At 42.4% G+C, this 20,708-nt stretch overlaps 2 protein-coding genes across 10 annotated transcripts; one reads left to right on the top strand and one right to left on the bottom strand.

The window, feature by feature from the left end:
• The first annotated feature begins 1,231 nt into the window (after positions 1 to 1,231).
• srsf9 (serine and arginine rich splicing factor 9) lies at positions 1,232 to 6,126 on the top strand. 8 transcript variants are annotated; one of them, XM_034602679.1, is made up of 5 exons: positions 1,232 to 1,387; positions 2,812 to 2,989; positions 3,178 to 3,443; positions 4,868 to 5,040; positions 5,130 to 6,126. In XM_034602679.1, exons 2-5 carry the CDS (start codon positions 2,832 to 2,834, stop codon positions 5,406 to 5,408), a joined length of 876 nt encoding a protein of 291 aa, XP_034458570.1. In that variant the 5' UTR covers positions 1,232 to 1,387; positions 2,812 to 2,831; the 3' UTR covers positions 5,409 to 6,126. The 8 variants fall into 8 exon arrangements, with proteins under 8 accessions (XP_034458570.1, XP_034458568.1, XP_034458571.1 ...); XM_034602677.1 differs by having other exon boundaries at positions 1,241 to 1,387; positions 2,579 to 2,989; XM_034602680.1 differs by having other exon boundaries at positions 1,244 to 1,387; positions 2,809 to 2,989.
• Positions 6,127 to 6,668: 542 nt separating this feature from the next.
• On the bottom strand, positions 6,669 to 19,327 carry sgsm1b (small G protein signaling modulator 1b). 2 transcript variants are annotated; one of them, XM_034602891.1, is made up of 25 exons: positions 19,149 to 19,327; positions 18,997 to 19,040; positions 16,977 to 17,052; positions 16,063 to 16,225; positions 15,748 to 15,900; positions 15,403 to 15,470; positions 15,154 to 15,296; positions 14,910 to 15,041; positions 14,602 to 14,726; positions 14,447 to 14,514; positions 14,197 to 14,360; positions 13,945 to 14,074; positions 13,578 to 13,704; positions 13,428 to 13,492; positions 13,184 to 13,329; positions 12,952 to 13,080; positions 12,701 to 12,874; positions 12,481 to 12,549; positions 10,441 to 11,652; positions 10,230 to 10,354; positions 10,074 to 10,156; positions 9,861 to 9,970; positions 9,679 to 9,775; positions 9,402 to 9,569; positions 6,672 to 8,876 (listed from the first exon to the last, which is right to left on the bottom strand). In XM_034602891.1, exons 1-25 carry the CDS (start codon positions 19,285 to 19,287, stop codon positions 8,788 to 8,790), a joined length of 3,999 nt encoding a protein of 1,332 aa, XP_034458782.1. In that variant the 5' UTR covers positions 19,288 to 19,327; the 3' UTR covers positions 6,672 to 8,787. The 2 variants fall into 2 exon arrangements, with proteins under 2 accessions (XP_034458783.1, XP_034458782.1); XM_034602892.1 differs by lacking the exon at positions 12,481 to 12,549 and having other exon boundaries at positions 6,669 to 8,876.
• Positions 19,328 to 20,708: the final 1,381 nt, after the last annotated feature.

Here is a 20,708-nt window from a genome sequence, read left to right as displayed (position 1 = left end):
ATGGTACATGGCTGTGATCATTATCTGGCTTTGATCGTAAGAATTTGGATTGTGGACTAATAAGCTCAACATCCTTGTGGGGAAGTCATGGTCATTTACTTCACAGGCCCATTCATGATTTATATGCATTTAGATGTCTGCACACCACCTGGAAATTAACCTTGACAAGACTGAACTACTTTTCCTTCCAGGGAAAGACTCTCCCACCCATGACCTGACTATTAACTTTGACAACTCCGTGTTAACCTCAGACTGCTAGGAACCTGGGTGTGACACTCGACAGCCAACTCTCCCTTACTGCCAACATTACTGTAACAACACGTTCCTGTAGATTCATGCTGTACAACATCAGGAGAATACGTCACCTTCTCACTGAGAAGGCGGTGCAGGTTCTGGTCCAGGCCCTGGTCATCTCATGCCTAGACTATTGTAACTCCCTCCTGGCAGGTCTACCTGCTAGTGCCATCCGACCTCTGCAGCTCATTCAGAATGCAGCAGCTTGACCTTTTTAACCTACCTAAATTCACTCACACTACTCCGCTCCCTTCACTTGTTACCGGTGGCTGCCCGCATCCGTTTCAAAACATTAGTACTTGCGTACTGTGCTGCGAACGGATCGGGTCCAGTCTACATCCAGGACATGGTCAAACGTTACACCCCAGCCCGTTCATTCCGCTCTGCTTCGGCCAATCGGCTTGTTGCTCCCTCACTGCGAGCTAAACACTCATCAAAACCACGACTGTTTGCTGTCCTGGCTCCTAAATGGTGGAATGATCTCCCCATTGACATCCGGACGTCAGAAAGTTTACACATCTTCCGCCGCAAACTAAAAACACACCTCTTCCGACTATACCTTGAATAACATTTTCAAACTAACAATTTAGTAGCACTTAAATGGCACTTACTTACAGCACTTTGTAGTTTTGCTTTTTTTTGAAGAAATTGTACTTTCTCAATTCTTGTTGTTCTGGGTTTGTACCCTCATGGTTGAATGCACTTATTGTAAGTCGCTTTGGATAAAAGCGTCAGCTAAATGAAATGTAATATACTGCTATACCTGATCAAGCTCTGAATGTTAAAGTTGTATAAATATATAAAGGTTATAAACTAGCCCTGATGGTTACATAAATAGATCATTTGTATACAGTCATATATACAGTATTTATGTACAGCACAAATACTTTTTATATACAGTCTATGGTTACTACTGGGTAATACTCCTCTTTAACCCACAGGGGGCAGCAGAGATCTCACCAGCCGGATGATTTCCCTGAAATCGGAAGTAGAAGAAGACACCGGGTCGCTCGTTGCTAAATGACGCTAGCATAGCGCGCTAGTCGGCAGCATTAAATCTACACAAAAAAGCGAATTCACTTGCTCCTGAAAGGTAATAGCACAATTTTTTATTCAAGTGTTAATTTCTGCATGTATTTCACGTCCCTTTCCCAACCCCGCATATCTTCGAGCGCGAGGAATATTCGTGCGTTTCAGCCCGAAACAGACGCTCGACAGCGCGACTGGCCGAACAGACGTTATTAACAAAGACACTGAAGTGAAACCGTCATGGCTGGTGGGCACAGCGGCTTGTTGTCGGTTACATCTCCAGCAGCAGGCGTCGACCTCAATCTCACATTTAACACATTTACTGTTGCGTGGTTTTGAAAGTTGTACAATACATTGTTTAAAAAAAAAAAAAAAAAAAGCGATTCGTTAATTCGAAATAGCCGATGGTGGCTAATGTTAGCCTAGAAATGAATGTTTTGAAATGCTACGATCGTGTGCCGCCGTAAAACAAGTGTTAAAACGAATGTGTTGACCAGGATTTAACTTTAATATGGAAGTGAATCAGTAAACCTGTGGATATGAATGTTTAACTGGCAGAGAGTGATCAGGTTTGGCCGGTTTACACTCTCTCTCTCTTTCTCTCTCTCTCTCATACATGTCAATGATAAGCCACTGAGCGATCACAACGGTTATTTATAAAACTGGTTTCTCCAGCCATCATAGTTTATATGACGGTTACTTCTAATGTAACTGTTACTAATGTTGTGTTTGTGTGGGAAAGATTTAATTGTCAGATATGTATCATTCATCTTTTATTTTTTATTTTTATTACATTGAACACAGTGTAAATCAGGTACATAACATAATTCTTGCCCTTTCTCTTCATATGACTTAACAATATTGTGCTTGGTGCTGCGCTTTACTTTTGTAAATGCTGGTAAATGCATGTTTTTAGTTGACACACACTGGTGACAAATTAAATGATATATCCAAACAAATGAGCAGATTATGCCTATCAGTTGTAAATTAAAGATAGACTGAAACCCAACCAGGTCACATGAAATCGGTGTCAAATGTAGATGCCTCCAAAAAACAAGATAGACTTAAAATGAGAATAGTGTGAATCCATTAAATATGTTGGTTTTCCCCTTAATTTGTCACCCATCTATACATACAACACACACGCATGCAGATGGAAGCAATATGTGTTTCTCCACACGGTAATTTTAAGCAGAATGATACTGTGACTATTTCTTGGTGGATGCTGGACATTCATTACCCTGTGTTTTTAAAGTTTTCAGATTTGGATCCAAGGTCCTGTGCCATTTGTCTTGAGTTCATCATTTACTACTATGATGCAAGCATCTCTGCTTTAGAGTTGTACTTTAATCTAAATTAAGACATTTGATGTGGATGGACTAAGTTTTGGATTGGGACTAGGATTAGGATCAGGACCACCTCCACAGCCCTTTGTGAAAACAAGAAGTGATCTTAAAGTCCGCAGGTGCCTCCATTCTGTGTCAGCAGTGCCACTCAAATCAACCACCATGTCAGATGGCCGGATCTATGTGGGGAACCTTCCCGTGGATGTCCAGGAGAGAGACATCGAGGATCTCTTCTACAAATATGGAAAAATCCGCGACATTGAATTGAAGAACAATAGAGGCACTATCCCTTTTGCCTTTGTTCGATTTGAAGACCCACGGTGAGTTTTTGGGATGGTCTTTGCCAAGTCGAATCACATTCCCCTTGCATCATACCTTAATTTTTGTGATATGATATCATCTCCACTGACTGCCAGCAGGGAATGGATGGAGATGGCAATTCCAGGTCAATGTCCACTAGTGCATACGCCTGTTTCAGTGTAAGGGGTTCTTTGCTCTCTTCTCATAGGGATGCGGATGATGCCGTCTATGGAAGGAATGGATATGGGTATGGAGACTCCAAACTGCGTGTTGAGTATCCTCGCTCTACTGGTGCTAAATTTGGTCCCATGGGAGGAGGAGGAGGTGGTGGTGGTGGAGGAGGTGGTGGAGCAGGAGGAGGAGGTGGTGGAGCAGGAGGAGGAGGAGGAGGTGGAGCAGGAGGAGCAGGAGGAGCACCTAGGGGAAGGTTTGGACCCCCAACTCGAAGATCCGAATTCCGCGTCATAGTGACTGGTAGGTGGACGTCATGAGTCATAGCCAGATATTATTTATCTCTTTCACTGCAACCCGGAAGTCAAAGAGACTGGTAGGAAGGTGGACTTAAGTCATAGGCAGACATGTTTTTCTCTCTCTCTCTCTCTCATGGCGGATTTGAGGACAAAGGGGACTATTAGAGGACATCATGAGTCATAGGCAGATGTTTCTCTCTTTCTGTCTTCTGGCGGATTGGAGGACAAAGGGACTAGTAAAAGGACGTCATGAGTCGTAGGCATAAACATTTCTCTCTCTATGGCGGATTGGAGGACAAGGAAACTAGTAGATGACATCATGAGTCATAGGCAGATATGTTTCTCTCGCTCTATCTCATGGCGGATTGGAGGACAAAGGGACTAGTAGAGGACATCATGAATCATAAGCAGATATGTTTCTCTATCTCATGGCGGATTGGAGGACAAGGGGACTAGTAGAGGACGTCATGAGGCATAGGCAGATATGTTTCTTTCTATCTCTTGTGGCGGATTGGAGGACAAGAGGACTAGTAGAGGACATCAGGAGTCATAGGCAGATATGTTTCTCTATCTCATGGCGGATTGGAGGACAAGGGGACTAGTAGAGGACGTCATGAGGCATAGGCAGATATGTTTCTATCTCTTGTGGCGGATTGGAGGACAAGAGGACTAGTAGAGGACCTCCGGAGTCCTCCTAGGCAGATATAGTTCTCTCTCATGGCGGACTGGAAATCAAAAAGGACTAAGTGGATGAGGTCAAGTCAGCTCCTTAAGTCATGAAAAACAAAACAGTAACTCGAAACCAATCATGTTGGCTGCATAATCCCAAACACCAACTTTAGTGACTGGTAGGTGACATTTTGTCATTCTTTATGATTAATGATTTGTTAATGTACTACATTAATATTATATGTATACAAGCATGTTTATACCAGCTAGAAAAATGGGACTCTTTTGTATAAGACGAACCACACAAATAAAACGATTTTATAGTTAAGAAGTACAACACAGTGAGGGCCTGGTCTAAACACTTTGGGGTTTTCTGAAAATTTAACAGAAAACTTTAATCTGCACTAGTATATCTGCATATATAGTTAAAGTGACTGTCCACTAAGCATTTCCAACTTTTGGTTTGACATTAACTTTGGGTTTAACATTGGATTGGGGAAAAAAATTAACATGTATTTTCCGTAAGCAAAAGAGTTAAGTTAAGAGTTAAGAAAACTACAATTCCCAGAGAATTCACATCTAGCTTTTAAATATCCGTGCCTATGACTTAATAAAAGGTGTAGTTTAGCTCAAAGGGTTTATGCTTTATGCAAAAGATTAAACTTGTCCCTGCAATGATTTTGGTTTTAAAAGGGCAGGTAAATTATAACAAGTTCTTGTCCCCAACTCCCTATCACATGTATCTTTTTCTTATGTCAGGGTTACCACCAAGTGGGAGTTGGCAGGATCTGAAGGATCACATGCGCGAGGCAGGAGATGTTTGTTTTGCTGATGTGCAGCGAGACGGAGAGGGTGTTGTGGAGTTTCTCCGCAGGGAGGACATGGAGTATGCTTTACGCAGACTGGATCGGACCGAGTTCCGTTCACATCAAGTAAGTGCCGGTGATGATGAGATTTATTTGTCCTTTTTACTTATAGAAGGTTAAAGAAACCAATGTATTTAAAAAAATTCCTTTTATAGGGTGAAACTACTTACATCCGTGTCTATGAGGAGAGGGGGGAGAGAGGAGAGAGGGCGGAGAGAGGAGAGAGGGGGGAGAGGGGCACTCCCAACTGGAGTCGCTCCCGTTCCCGCTCCCGCTCCAGATCCAGAGGCCGCTATTCATCCCCCTACAACAACAGAGGATCTCCTCCTCCACGCTACCAGTCGCCTCCACGCCACGCCATGGCACGCCATAGTCCACCCCCCAGGAGGCACCCTCCACAGCACCATAGCCCACCACCACGTCATTATCGGTAGAAAGACCCGTCATTTACCGAGGAATTGGGGAAAGTGTTTTGTAATTCTACTTTTAATTTTAATTTTTTTTTACCCCAGTCCTCCTCATAGGATTCCCCAATGTTACTTCTTGCTACATACATTCCACAGTCAGGATCCCCTGAACACCATGCTCCTTCCCACAGCCTTAAAATACATTTTCCCATTTATTTGAAAAACAATCATATGTTTTGTGGAAGCAGGATTTATTTTTTCCCTCGACTTGGTGAGATAAGAGGTAATTGTATAACATTGGAAGTTTCTGATGGTGAGACTGTCAGGAACCGAAGAAGAAATGTTGTATCATCCAAAACAAATTGCACAGTTCTGCAGCTATCATTCTAAAGTTCGTATTGTTTTCTTAAAACTCTTTGTGTGTGTGACAATTCTGCAGCTTGAATTTTAAAGTTTTTTTTTTTTTTGCCAAACTACAAACCTGTGAAGCTGATCAACATCCTCCTTAGTTCGCCTGTTGGACCAGTGACACATTGACTGTGAGCCTCACTTGTCAGTTTCTTTTTTTAAATGAAGTGTGAAAAGCTGACTGAGGTGGCCTGTAGGTGGACTTAAATTTGTATCCATCTCAGATGGGGTTTTTTTCTTTACCAATAAAATGCAAACTTTTACTGTGATTTTTTTTCGTTCTTTCATTTCTTCCTGATGCAACTTTAATTCACCTGTGGTATTTTAATTTTGTCCACTAAGAAATATTTGTAATGATTATTGCTCCAATAATGGCCAACCCTGGGCAGGTTACCGGTCTATCATAGGGCCAACAGAGATCATTCATACCCACATTCAGAGTCCCCAATTAAGCTGTGCAGCATGTCTGGACTGTGGGAGGAAGCTGCAGAAAAACCAACGCTGACGTAGAGAGAACAATTCTCCCTTTGTGTTTCCCCCGACAATCTTTCAGGGCCGTGGTGAAGAGATAAAATGGGAATTTTCTACACAAAAGATTTGAACCCATTGATTTCCATGTCTTCCATTGCAATCACATCAGAAAGAAAAGGGTCCTGCGTGCTGAAGGGGGGGTAATTAAACCACCACATCTTTCACAGTGTGCAAGTGTGAATGAAAGTGTTTGTAGATAGATTAGAGAAACAGAAATGCTTTTCTAAGTCCGAGATATTTTGTAGGAACAGAGAACTTAAATGTAGTCGACCCTATGCCTAGAGTAACTTGTATTCTTACCTATCCCTTGAAATGAGATAGGAGATAGAAATACACACAAGGCACATGAGATGCAAAATATAATATTTTTAATTCACAATAAATCAATTATACCAGGTGACCATTTGAGAACACAGAAAAAAATAAATAAAAATTTTACTTTTATCTTTTTCATTCTCATCAGATAAAGCCCATATACTGTACAGACATGGTATTGCATTTAATAAATATGTACTAGCTTATTTTTTTTTGTACAATAAATCCATTTCTTTTTAACACACAGTAAATCCTCTGACAACAAACACAGCAATACACAAACAGCAATACTCAGGCATGTTTCTGGAGATCATATGGAGACACGTTAGCGGTGATATCGAAGCACTGGACTCGAAGCCACATGAACCACGGTGTGTTTTGGCTACTTTGCAACTGTGAGCGGCAGCGTTAAAACAAATGTTGTGACTCGTGTCCGTTGGTGTAAACACATGGAGATAGTTGTTTTTCATCTGCTGACACTTTAACAAATCCTTCCATCAGATTCACTTCACGTGGATCTCACAGGGATTGCTCTACCAAAAAAAATCCTGTCACAATATAAAGGCTCGTTGCCATTATATGTAAAAAAAAAACTGTCAACATTTAGAATAAAGTATTAGTTGGGGTGCTGCAGATTTTTATCTTAAATTTACACACACAAAACAAAGATTATATCCATAGCTACATACCACTGATTAGCTTTCACTGAACTGACCCTTGAAATGTAAACACTTCAGGTACTTTACAAGGCTGTGGAGAGCTGAAGAACAAGCAGTTGCGGGCCGCCTGAGTAGAAACTCCTGAGTGCGGCGTTGTTTCGTCCACTCAAGCTAAGAGGGGGGGGGGCAGTAGTCAACCTGGTGACTCCTCCACAGGAATGCACTGCTTCAGATCCAATAGAGCAGCGACAACTTGACTGCCTTCTCAAATGAATAATCGAAAGGCGTCCTCTGCAGGACAAGAAATGTAACTGAGGGAGTGTGAGAAATGGCGCAGCGGCTGTCAGCCTCAGAGGAAGGAGTTTATTTTTTAATCGGTTTGAAGAAGGAGATCTTGAGGTAATAGTGAAGAGAAAATGCACAATTACTCCAGAACAGCTATCCTAAAACTTTTTGCCAGTTCGAGCAAGAAACTAGATAGAGGAGGCAAAGTAGATCTGCAGGGCAAGACAGAGGCTATGAAACTCTTTAGGGGAAGTGAAAAGGAAGCACGCTGCCTTCACTGCACGCCACCAGCTCTAAAATGAACCACTCTCATGAAGCTGCAAGGAAGCACAACCTGTCTGCACTGATCCGTCTTGGCGTTAAAGCTGAATTCTCCAGCCCGAGTGAAATGCTGTTAGTCCAGCAGAAGAAAGGTACTGAACATCTGCATTAACCACTTGTGTTGATTCTGGAGAAACATTGGTCTGCACGGAAATAAAAGCTAGGATAGGTATCAAAGGATGAAGGATCATTATAGAAGCAGCACACAGTATAAGGAACAGAGGAAATGGTGCAACTCCATATGCAAAATATGTGAAATCAGTGTGCACAGAGTTTTCAGTTTCAATCTTGATATCCTGCCAGCTTGTGTGCGTCGAAGGCAAATCAGAGAAAAAGCCTCAGAAAGGCCAGCGAGTGGTGCTCAGAGACAAACCAGTGACCACACATTGCACTTGAACACAACCTAGTAGCTTCGTCTGTAGCACCTCTACTGTCCACACAACCAAACCATCGTACAATGTCAGATAATATCACTGGAAACATATTCAAGTGTATCACAAATTGTAAACGTATATGGCAGGTAGAACTTAACGGGAGAAGGGCAATGCAGTGGAGAATTTGGTCGCTGTATCCCTGCAAAAATAGTTTAAGGCAAAATAAAGAACATCCTGAAGCAGTTTCAACAAGGGTCAATCCACTAGGTGAACAACAACACTTCCAAAATAAATGTACAGGCAACACTTGCATTTCCTGAATGTGGAGAGGAGCAAGTGCAGATGAGTTGTTTTACAACTATCTTGCAACAAAGAGCAGTTTTAACGACCGATTCAAATTTTTTCAGCACTTGCAAATCATTTACACTGATTCCTTTCCTCTTGATTACAGAACTATGTGGTTGTGTCAGTATCTTGAATCGATTTAGCACAAAGAATTGTGGGAGTCGCGCATCACTTGTTTTCTATGAGAGTCTGCACCTTCTGGACCAGGTCTCGAGCCATCGTCAGGACCTGGGAGACGTCGTGTCGCTCGGCCATTTCTGAGGAGAGAGTTTGAAAATCATTTTGTCTCATAAGAGGTTAAAAACCAAAAAATATTTGTGGACCAAACCTTATTGAAAACACACACACTGTCTTACTTGCAGTGATACTTTTATTTGCAACGTTTCGGTTCCCTACCTGTTGCCGGATGAAGGTCTAGCACCAAATCGTCTCAAATAAATATATCACTGCAAGTACGATGGTGAAAGGCCACTTACTTAAAGAGGTAAGTAATGGAACTCCTCTCTTTATACTTAATAATGAGATAATTTAAGCATGCAATGAGAAAATGTCATGCAAAATTCACATTTGTAAAAATCTTAGTCTATTTGGAAATACTTCTACATTGCATATTCGACATTTCATACATTCTACATTAAGCTGAAATAAAACCTTAACCAATTGATTTTGTTAGCTTAAACAGATTTTTGGAATTGTATATTAATCTTGTAGGATTCCATCTAAACTCTGGTAATTGTTTTTCAGCACTAATTCTACTATATTATAGCCCTTGTATTTCTTACCATTGAAGAACTTGATGATGTCCGTGAAGTCCATGTTATTCTCCAGGATGATGTCTCGATACATCTCCACAAGCGCCAGAGCGATGAAGAGCACAAAGTGCTCGGAGGACGTGTGTTTGGCCACCCAGATGGTTTCCCACACAGAGAACACATCATCGTACACCATTTCTATTTGCAAAAAAAACAGAAATAAATCAGATTTCATTCAGCATCATGTTGTGGCAAATGAGTAACGATTCATTCAGGCAGATATCATGATGCCTGCGTTTCCCATCACCTCTTTTAAAGTCCAGTAGAAACCAGCGATAGCAGAAGTAGAAGTGGGTGTAGTCTCCATTCTGCTGCATCAGTTCAAACAGCTCAGAGTCCAGGATCTGGACGTATAAAAAACAAAATGCCATCACTTTCACCCTACAGCTTGTTTGACAATGCATCTGTGCACATACATGTAAATTATACCTGGATGAGAGAACGCATGTTGGCGAAGTGAGAGTCCATGGCACCTCCGTGAGGAAAATTATGGTTCATCCTCTTCATCAGTTCAGTGAAGCAGCTGAATGCCATGACCTCTGGGAAAGGCACACACACACACACACACCGTTAACAAGTCGTTCATTTGGCCTTTAATGTGCACTTGCAAAGCTGATATTGACTGAATAAAGATTCACTGACCATTGTCCAGAATCACCAGCAGGGGCGCCAGCAGATCACACATGCCCTGGACGTAACCTATGTCCAGATGCTGCCACACGTAACTATGAAGACAGTCACAGTGTTTATTTCAGTTGGGACAAACCTTAGACGTATTTAGTCTGGCTCAGCATTTACCTGCACATGATGTTACGCAGCTTCTCCAGGTTCTCAGGGGTGAAGTAACAATATGTTCTGTCACAACGTCTGACATCTTTGTCAATGCGATGTAAGTTGATCAAGTACATATCCAGAATTTCTTGCTGCAAAAATAAAAGTTAATTCATTTATTGTTAATCTTCTAATAGAAGACGTACAGGTATGTCTAGTTGTCATATTTAATACTTACAGAATAGGTTTGTTCTTCTGAGGATTCATCGTGTTTGGCGTCTTCTACCACCTCCGCAGCCTCCGCCTCAGTGAGCACATTGTCCATCTCAGGCTCCTCCTCCGAAAGGCCCGGGTCGGTGCCCTCAGGACTGGTGTTACAAGCCGTGTCCAGATGGTGATCTAGGACGAGCCCCATCCTTTCTCGTTGTGCCGGAGACATCGGCGGTGCGGAGAGGCCTGCGAAAGGCCTGCACTTAATATGTTCAGAGGTCACATATGTTATCCCTGCAGGGATGTCCTCCATTTCCAGCGCAGAGGGAGAGTCGTCTGAATCTGCCGTGTCTGGGGACCTCCGGGAGTGGGACGTTAACGTAAGGCTCCCCCTCGACGCCGTCTGAAGAGCATTCAGCACTTGCCTGACAGGTGAATTTGAATCGGGTTTCTCAAATGGAATTTCTGCTGGTTTGTCCTTTTTGGTTTCAGCCAGGTCACAAAGTGTTGCTTCTGCTTCCTTTCTCTCCGACTCCGTGGTCTTGATTGTTTGTGATGATATTTCAGGAGGAGTTTCAGAGGACTCTGGCTTTATTTCTGCTGCAGGTGGACATAAAGGCACCACTTCCACGTCTTTGCTCTTGTGTGCTTGAAAAGTCAAGGTCTGCCCAAGTGGAGGAGCTTGGAAATATTCGTTGTGAATCTCCGTTTCTAACTTTAGAACATTGGTGTTCTCTGGTGCAGATCTTATATTCATATTTGTGTCTACTGCTTTGAAATCTTTAGATGGCTCATTTGTTGCTAAATCTTTTTCTTCTACTTCAGGTTTTTTCTCAGCCTCAGACGTCTCTTTAGACTCACTGACCTCTTTGTCTTCAACAACCTCCTTTTGTGAAACTGTCTCCATCTTTTCCATCTCTGACACCTTGTCCTTGGCAACTGGCTCCACAACATCTGTCCCTCCTGGCTGGGATCCAGCTTTGATATTCTCATTTAAGACATCAGATGCTGCAGCTGTGGAATGTGCTGTTTTAGATCCATCAGCTGACTCTGTGACAAGAGGCCTGTTTTCCAAACCTGGATTTGACAAACCTGGGGAGGAGGCGTTGAAGGAGGGAATTTGTGGAGAGGCGGCAGTGGTGCTCGTGTCGTCCTTCACTGGACTGCAGTGCTGCACGGCTCCTTCCTCAGGCCTGGGCTCAGACGCAATCTGATCCACTGCCTCAACCGATTCGAAGACCTGGCAACCCAAGAACAGCAAAGCACATGCAATGCATTTAGGATCAAACAGCACTGAGAAAGTTAAATGGATTACGCCAGCCATTTTGAATGTGTTAGTCCATTAGTAACAAATCACATACTTTTCATTAGTACATTTCAAAAGTACAGTACGTTCCAACCCTCCAGGCAGCCTATGGTCTCATTTGTTTCATTACCTCATACAAATAAATTTGAGGTTTGAAACATGCATAAGCTGTAATGTGTATTTTATCACAATGAACATTTGGTCAAAGTTCCATTAATACAATTGCAAAATATTGCTTTTAATCCCTGCCTCCTTTAACTGAGTCCACTGAAAACAATTTAGCACAATCACTGGATTGATTCTCATAATATTTGGCTTGTTTCCCAAGGATGGCAACTAGAGACTTCCCTGACCTTTCCTCTAGCACCACCTGCAGGCCAAAGGTATTTATTTTCCTGTGATATGATATTCATGGTTAAAGAAAAACACATTCATTTGATGGATCCCTGACTTCATATATTATTTGATGGATTACCATTGGATTATATTCACACATTCCTGTCACCCTATGGTTGATTCAATTTGGTGGCTCTGACTTTTCATCTAGTTTAAAACTGACTATATGTCTGTTGCAAGGAAGTTAACTCGATTTTAATCATGCTTTTGGAAATAACGGGAGGCCCATGTCTACCATCCTAAATGTCATAGATGCTCTGGAACCTGTTATCTCCAAATAAGATTTAATAATTGGACTAAAACACACAAAACACTGGGTTGCTCTATTATTAGAGCTACAGTAACTGTTATGATGTTGATGTCTACCTGTGCACTACTGCTGGAATCATTCTGTGAGCTGGCATTCTGTTGATCTGAGCTGCTGCTTAGAGACGACTGCAGTGACACACAGGAGACAAACAGCAGAAGCGTAAGACATTTAGAAATGTAATCAGAACACTATAAAATGTTTACTATCGTGTTGGGACTGTTCTGATTTTGGTTTTCCACAACGATGCACATTTATATAAGAAATCGTCCAACTTGCATCCGTGCTTATGGTGGAGTCTCGCTGCACTGGTGCCCTTTCCACACTGGCCCCGGACGAACACCTGGCGATGGCCTCGGCGTGTTTCTCGCTCTCCCTCTGAAGGACGATGGCCTCGCAGCCCTGCCACTCCTTCATAGTCTGCTCGTACATGACCCGCATCTGTTCATCGATCTGGAAGAGAAAACTTAGAATAAATATTGAATCATACACACTACAAAACTTTGACGGACCAACAGGAATAGAAATACCTCCAGCCTGGATTTCTCAGTCATGGTGAACTGGTAGTGTCCCAACAGGAAGGGCCAGACCTCTTTGCGTAGTGAAGGGGCCACGCCACCAAAATACACAAGCCTGTGTATCTCCTTCTCCTCGTAGGCCTGACCAGGATGAGATGGTTATTTATTAACTCACACTAGAATAGGACAATTTAATATAACAATGAGTACTTTTTATGGCCTGTTGCTCAATTCTTATTCTTACAGAGCTTTCTTTGAGGAACCTGTTCCAGACCTCCACAGAGAGGCCTGCCCGGGCCCCACAGGGCTCATCATGGTCAACTATGGTGGTGTTCACCAGAGCAGAAAGGTGGGTGCGGACTGTTGACAGGTGACGGCAGTATGCAAGCCCTGTAGAGGAAAGATAAACATTTCATATTGAATATTAAGAGCGATTGTTTCACTGAGAACAATCATTTTGAATGAAACCCTGAGTGGTTGGTACTCACATCCATAGAAAGCGCGGGAGATTATCTGGTACTTCATGGTGTCACAGAGGAGCCTTAAGGGAGCCCTGGAAGAAACGTGGAAAATGGCAAAGTTAGTCGAGTGGAATAATCTGAATCTGGATTTGAGGCCGTCCCTGTGGAAACAATTACCTTTCTTGATTGCAGCCATTAGGCAGAGAGCCATCAGAGGAGCCATTTTGTGAGCAAGAGGAGCACGAGGACTTTCTGGGGGTTGGCTGCCACATGTTCACGCCCTGGTCCATCAGCTCTAGAGCCACTAAACAGCATAATACCCCCAATCATTACAGTTATTGCGACAATCAGCATAATAAGCAAATAAAAAACAATAAATGGGCAAAAAAAATACAAATAACTGAATCTATACCTATAGCTAATCGTATTGATCTAAACTGAAGTTGTTAAGAGTGTAAAGTATAGATGTAATCAGATGTAATCTCTCATGATAATTCAATGGCTTATCTGAGGGAGGCAGAACAGGAAGATTGAAGACACTTACTGAACTCCATCTGAATCCCAGGAAAGAGGATTCGAAACACATAATCGGTTGCTTCATCATCCTCCTTATCCGAGACAGAATCACATGAGCTGTGCGGACTCCTGTTTCGCAACTTGGGGAAAACCTTTCCCTGTGAGTGGAGAGACCACTGCATCTTAGCAAAGCACGGACTCATACAATACCACTAAAACACAGTATCACTGCATTGATTATTGAGAATGTAAGGCGCAGAAAGTATTTCACCGCGCCCACCTTTCCCCTCTGATTCCAGAGCGGCGGGTCCAGCTGTCCGTGAGGTAGCAGGCCGGTCTCCAGGCAAGTGAGAAACTGGAGGAGGTGGCCACCTTTGGGGAAATGTAGAGGGGGTCTCTGGATCCCATCCTGGCTCACCAAAACTACTGTCCCACCACTGTTCACTGGAGAGATAAACACAGACGAGCAGGATAAATAACTCTTCAAGCTCCTCCGTTGGGTGAGGTAATAAAATGGGGTGTTAGTGTACCTTGCTGGTGACAGTGGAGATACACGATCTCTTCCAAACGAATTGTCATGGCATAGTCCCAATAAACACTGAAGGAAAGATATGAAACCATTGAGTAAACTGTGTAAAAGCGAGACCTTCCTCTTATGAGACTGGGTTCTAATAGTCTTACAGACCTTTTCTCTGAGTCTAACTCCCCCACGTTTCCATTCATCAGCTGATTGGGCGTCCATTTCAGTGTCATGACATCTGCAGTTTGATGCAGAGACAGATAGCCTGGGATGGCCTCCATGTCATCTCTCTGCAGACACATATAACAGCTTGTCTGATTGCAACGCTCTTTATATAACCAGAGTTTAAATCAGCTAACAGAGGCAGCAAGTTCCCTATTATGTGAATAATGCTTTATTAATAGTCACTCTCTTAGAGCAGACACTAGATTTGTATGATTTTTCTTTTTAAATAGGAAATAAAATACACGCACCGGCTGCACCAGCACATTGTTCTTCCCAAACAGCAGCGTGGCTCTGGAGTTTTGGTGGAGCGACTCAACGTACTCCCTCACCCACATGAGAGGGCGGTCGTCCATGCTGCCGCTGGACTGTCTCTTCTGGATCTGATACAGATGAACATGTGGTCACAAGCGTTACACGTCTGATATCACACACACACAGTGGTTTATAGCTTATTGTTTTCGGGGAAATCAATGAAGTTCTCCACTGTCTAACCAGGGCAGGTCGTCTGGAGGGAGAATCCTGCCGACAGTGGCCGCTGTGGATGCGGTGTCGCTGCACCAGCTCGTCAGCGGAGGGGTCCGTCCAGAAGTGGTCGGCGGTCTTGACTTTGGTGTACTCCAGCGCACAGGGGCCAACTGTAAGACAAGTTGAACTGGTTTAAAGTAATACAGATGTTGTCAAATAGGGCAGAGTAAAGGGTTGTAGTCACACCGTGTGCAGATTAGTGAGGTTTATAAATACCCAATAGAGATGCAAGAATTGGTCCGTCCACTGGGTCCATCAGCATGGCTTCTCTCTCATAGAAGGCACTGCAGAATTCAAATTGAGAGACTTTAGAGCATTTTAGGATTTCAAAAGGATAACTGATTTTGTGTTTGCATATCAATACTGTCCAGGAGATCTGTAAAATAACTGCATATTATGGGATGAAAATTTTTATGTTAGAACAATTTAAATCATCTGCGATATCCGTAAAAGGAATTGTTTCTTTCAGAGAACTGTTCAAGGTAGAATGACGGTACCGAAATAGGATTATCTGAGGAGTTAATGTACTGAGGCCACAGATTTAATGATGTGTACAAATACCTGCTGTTCTCTACCAAGTACAAGATAATCTTGTCCAGCAGCTTCTCCATCAGTGCAGTTCGGATCCACAGGTGTTTCAGCGCCTGAGGAGGGAGGCTGCCAAACTTCGACTGCCGATTGCGGTCGTTACTCAGTGAGGAATTGTTCTGTTTGCTGGAAAACAGAAAATAAGCCTGACAGATGAGATGTCTGTGTAGAAGCTCATTAGTATGCAATGTGGCACACACAGTAGAAAGCAAAGGGAAAAGATAAACAAGACTAAAAGAGAAAGAATGCGTAGTCACTGGCCTCTTATTTGCAAAATGTAGATTTCACCTGTTTTCTATGATCTGTTCCAGCTCCTGGACCTTGTGACAGAGATCTTCAGCAGGTGAAAAGCTTTTTGCCACCTTCATAAAAAGTGCTGCAACCTTGTTACTGCACAGCAGGCCTGCAATACGGCGTTTCAGCCCATGAAGCATGCAGGACTCCACCACAGCTGCACACAAACACACAGAGTATTAGTATATTCATTTGGCACCCATTTTGGGGTTTAGATTTTTTTTAACATTTCAGTTCATGCATTTGAGGTGAGATATGTATTTTATTTGGCATGAGCACACTATCATTTGCTCTCTGTGAAAACCTCACGCCTTTATAGTTTCTACAAAAAAAAAACAGGTGACAGGGAAGCACAGGTGGCACAAGTAGAAATAGACTCGAATCTGTCCGACACTGACTACTGTTGCTAGGATATGAGGGATGTGAATCACACATGCATCACTCCTGGTTAGTATCAACACCTTTGAAGGGTGTTCTACTTTAATGCAGTGCATCTTATCCACTCTATTAAATATAAACACACATGGCTTATAACATTATGAACATTAGAAAAACATTAGAATAAAATGTTAGGATTTACATGGCTTGAATTGAACAGAATGTAAAGGAGCATTTTGCACAGTGGGGATGAACACGTGGGAGTTGACAGTCGTGTCAACCATCAGTCTGTACTGTGCATGTGTGACCAATACTGTGACCTCCGCTATCAGATACAGTATGTTCTGTGCAATAATCTCAGAAATTAGCACTAATAGACTGAACTATTTTAGGGGGGAAGACTATTTTCTCTACGATGCACAAAACAAAATTATTCCACAAAATTCTCAATATCTCTAATATTTATATATATAATAAATGACTTAGTGTGCAGTGAAATCACGATAGATTTAATAGAGAAACTCATTTACCACAGAAAGATATGATGTGGCTGCTGTCCATATGCACAAACTTCCTTGTTACTGCCTCCTCCATGATTTGTTTCACCTACGAGAGAAGGGTACATGGTGAGACAAGACTTAGTCTGTCTGACATGAGAGTAAATATGATGCAAGAGGCAATGATGAAGTAGCAAGACAACATCCTCCCTTCAGTATCTTCCTGCGCAACCATCAGCAAACACAGTTTTCTGGAGGGAGGAGGGTAAATCCAGCAGTTTACGTCAATAAGGTCGGAAAACCCTCAAGAATCGTCACTATTGAAGCCTCAGATGTCTATATGCAGATCTTTAGACTTCCTCCAATGGATCTTGTTTACGTCGCAGTAGGAGATCCCCCCCTTCCATGTTAATATACACATCTTAATAGCATGTTTATAAGGCAGGTACCTCAAAGACAATATAACCCTGATGACGCTTGTTTTCTCAGACCTGATAAAACTCCCACAGAGCCACAGAAGACAATATATATGCTGCTTTTACAGGCTGAGGAAATGCTCCCTTATATGACTTTGATGTGTAAAATCAGCGGAGTGCCCCTGTAAGTTAACTCAGCGTAACCATATTGAGTAGTCAATTATTCACCTTCATAATATATTAACTTTAAAAAATAATTTCTGTCATTATATTCGGTCAAAACATTCATTGGGAGTGCAGCAAGTATGAATATGCTATATTATGAAGGGCTGACATAATAACTAGGCTTTTCTGTGTTCTGAAAAGGAACCCACTCTATTATTTATGTTTCCTACAAGCAGTTATTATTATAATAATTATTATTATTTGTAAAGCTGACTGAATCTGACATGATATGCAGTGCTGTGTACCCACAGAACGAGGGAATAATGTACTGAAACTGTCCAGTCATGGAACAAGATGGGATTTTACTGCCTTATTTAAAAATGTATGTATTGTATGTAAAGCTATACTGCAGACGAGAGGCACACAGAAGGAGCACAGGATTATGTATGTGTCTGTCTGCAACATCTGCTTTGTAAAACACCTATAACACGATGATCTGGACATTTCAAAACAAAACCCATCGTTCCAATTCAACGCATGGATTTCAAACCCACAGCTCGCAGCCTTGCCCCTCCTTGCTGCAGGATCTGGTACCAGAGACATGGATGTTTGAGAGGCAATGAGTCACAGGTGAGGGGGAGCACGGGCACGATGAGCCCTGAAGTGCCGGGGCTTTTCTCAGCAATGAATAAAACATCCTGTTTTTCTCTCCCCGGGGAGTCGTGGAGTCACCGAGCAGTTTGGAAGCGTCTGCAGTGTGCTCCCTTCCAATTCCTGTGCAGATTCATAATCCAAATGGTTCCTCGCTGAGCAACACATCACCCGGCTTTGGTTGGAGTGTTTTGCATTTAATGGTTGATGGAGCACAGACATAATAGAGATGTGCCAAGGTCACACCTTTAAGTTGTGAAGAATAAGATGGTGTGTTACAGAAAGGCCAGTTTAACCCCAGAGAGAGAGAGAGAGAGAGAGAGAGAGAGAGAGAGAGAGAGAGAGAGAGAGAGAGAGAGAGAGAGAGAGACTACTGCAGGATATGAAAAATAATCTGGTTTTGCATGGATGGGAGCAAATTAACCTGCAGGTGCATTGGTGGTCCCCCCACCACTCCTGATATAACATCATCAACACCACCACCACCATCATCATCACTATTATCGTCATCATCACCCCCAGCATCATCGTCATCATCATCTTACACCAGCAATCCCCAGGATACAAAACCACAGCCATCTTACATGCATCCACCGTCATTATGGTGTCAAATAAATGATCATTTCTTTATGATAAACAGGCCCGTGTGGCGTAGTCGTGGCTCACAGCCCATGGACACACACACACACACACACACACACACACACACACACACACACACACACACAAATCTACACATGCACACACACGCACACACACGCACACATGCACACATGCAACGAGGAAATCAGAGGAAAAAAAGATAAATGAATGCATCGAACCTCTTTCTTCACATTGCGCAGCAGTTTCTGGCGCGTCTCGGCCTCTGTCACGGGAGAAAACATCATGATTAAACCGATCAGATGCTGAGGCTGTGTCGGAAATGAACGATGACAGGCTCACGACGACAGGGGAAAAATAATAACAGCGGTACCTCCCATCGCTTCCCCGGGGCAGGATGCGGCGGCTGACACGCACGGCTTCTCGGGTGGATGTCCAGAAAACGAGCAGGAGGACGCACAGCCGCGGGTCTGTGAGGTGGAGAGGAGCCGAGATGTGCGATGTGTTCTCATTAAACCTATCTGCTACCTCTCAGTGAACCAACACCCCTTTAAAGTCACAGTAGCCTGTACAATAACCCTGACAACACATATACACTCACTCAAGATATCAGAAATGTCCCTGAGACTGTAAATACCGTTAGTTTTTGGTTTCTTGTCATTTGTTCCTGAACATTTTCTGAGCCTGGTTAGTATTTCCTCTCATGTGCAGAACACATGGATGAAGATAAAGAGCCTCTGGTCAATTTAATCAAAATCTCATTAGATTAATCATCACAATTAGACTCCTGACAGAAGTAATGCATTAACATACAAACAGTCCTATTCATCTTCAATCATAATAAACAGACTATAAAGTGGTGTTCATCCCTAATTTGCTTCATTTTTGAAATTTAATTGACTGCAGATCTCGCACAACCTGCTTTGGCGATACAACATATTATTGTAATTATGCTCTAGGCTCGTTTTTTATGTCTTCTTGAGAATACTGTGGAGTTTTGGATGACGTGTTGGTTCAAGTCTTTGAGGCCTCAGCTTGTGGTCTCATATACATTTAACGACAGCAAGTTTCGCCCATGGCATACACTTTATATGCTTTAAATGACATATGGCATAATATTTATGCTATAAATGGCATATATTCTCTAGATGGATTATATATGCCACACTGTAGATGCTCTAAATGGCATGTGCCACAATTTATTTGCTCTGTTAGCATATGCTATACTGTATAAGCTAAATGTTAATGCCATACTGTAGACATGCCATATAAAATACATCAATGTAAACAAAATACACTGCAATGCTTTAAGTGGAACAGATTTTGTACTATTTCATATGTTGTTGAATAGTTTAATCTTATGCAACATTTTTTCTAAGATTATCATATGCAGCTAAATGTCATAGAGTAAAACATCTATGTGATAAGAACTACCTCCAATCTTTGAGAAAAAACTATTTAATTAGTACTTTTACTTTTTAGCTTGGACCAGGTCCCATCTGTTAACGTGGAGGAAGTGGGATAGATGACCTGTACTGTAGCCAGCCACCAGGTGGTGATAGAGACGCTTTGGGTTCACTCTATGATAGATAGATAGATAGATCGATAGATAGATAGATAGAGAGAGAGAGAGAGAGAGAGAGAGAGAGAGAGAGAGAGAGAGAGAGAGAGAGAGATAGATAGATACTTTATTGATCCCAAGGAACATTTGTTATAATAAAGTAGCACAAAATTGTAATACTCAAGGTAAGTACATCAACTGCACTTAAGTAGGCTACATCACTCAAAGACTTAAAAGTAAAGTTTAATGTACAACTTCTTATTGTTATGAGAGACATCATTAACACATGTGATCTCTCATCAGGTCCTTGGTGGTGTTGAGTTTGAACGATGTGGGCTTGTGTAATATGAAGGGGGGTGGGGGCAAGGAAGC

The sequence above is a fragment of the Hippoglossus hippoglossus genome, chromosome 12 (assembly GCF_009819705.1).
Source record: "Hippoglossus hippoglossus isolate fHipHip1 chromosome 12, fHipHip1.pri, whole genome shotgun sequence".
In the NCBI taxonomy this organism is placed as follows: domain Eukaryota; kingdom Metazoa; phylum Chordata; class Actinopteri; order Pleuronectiformes; family Pleuronectidae; genus Hippoglossus; species Hippoglossus hippoglossus.
The sequence above is the reverse complement of the archived record's forward strand: the minus strand, read 5'-3'. Positions and strand labels throughout refer to the sequence as shown.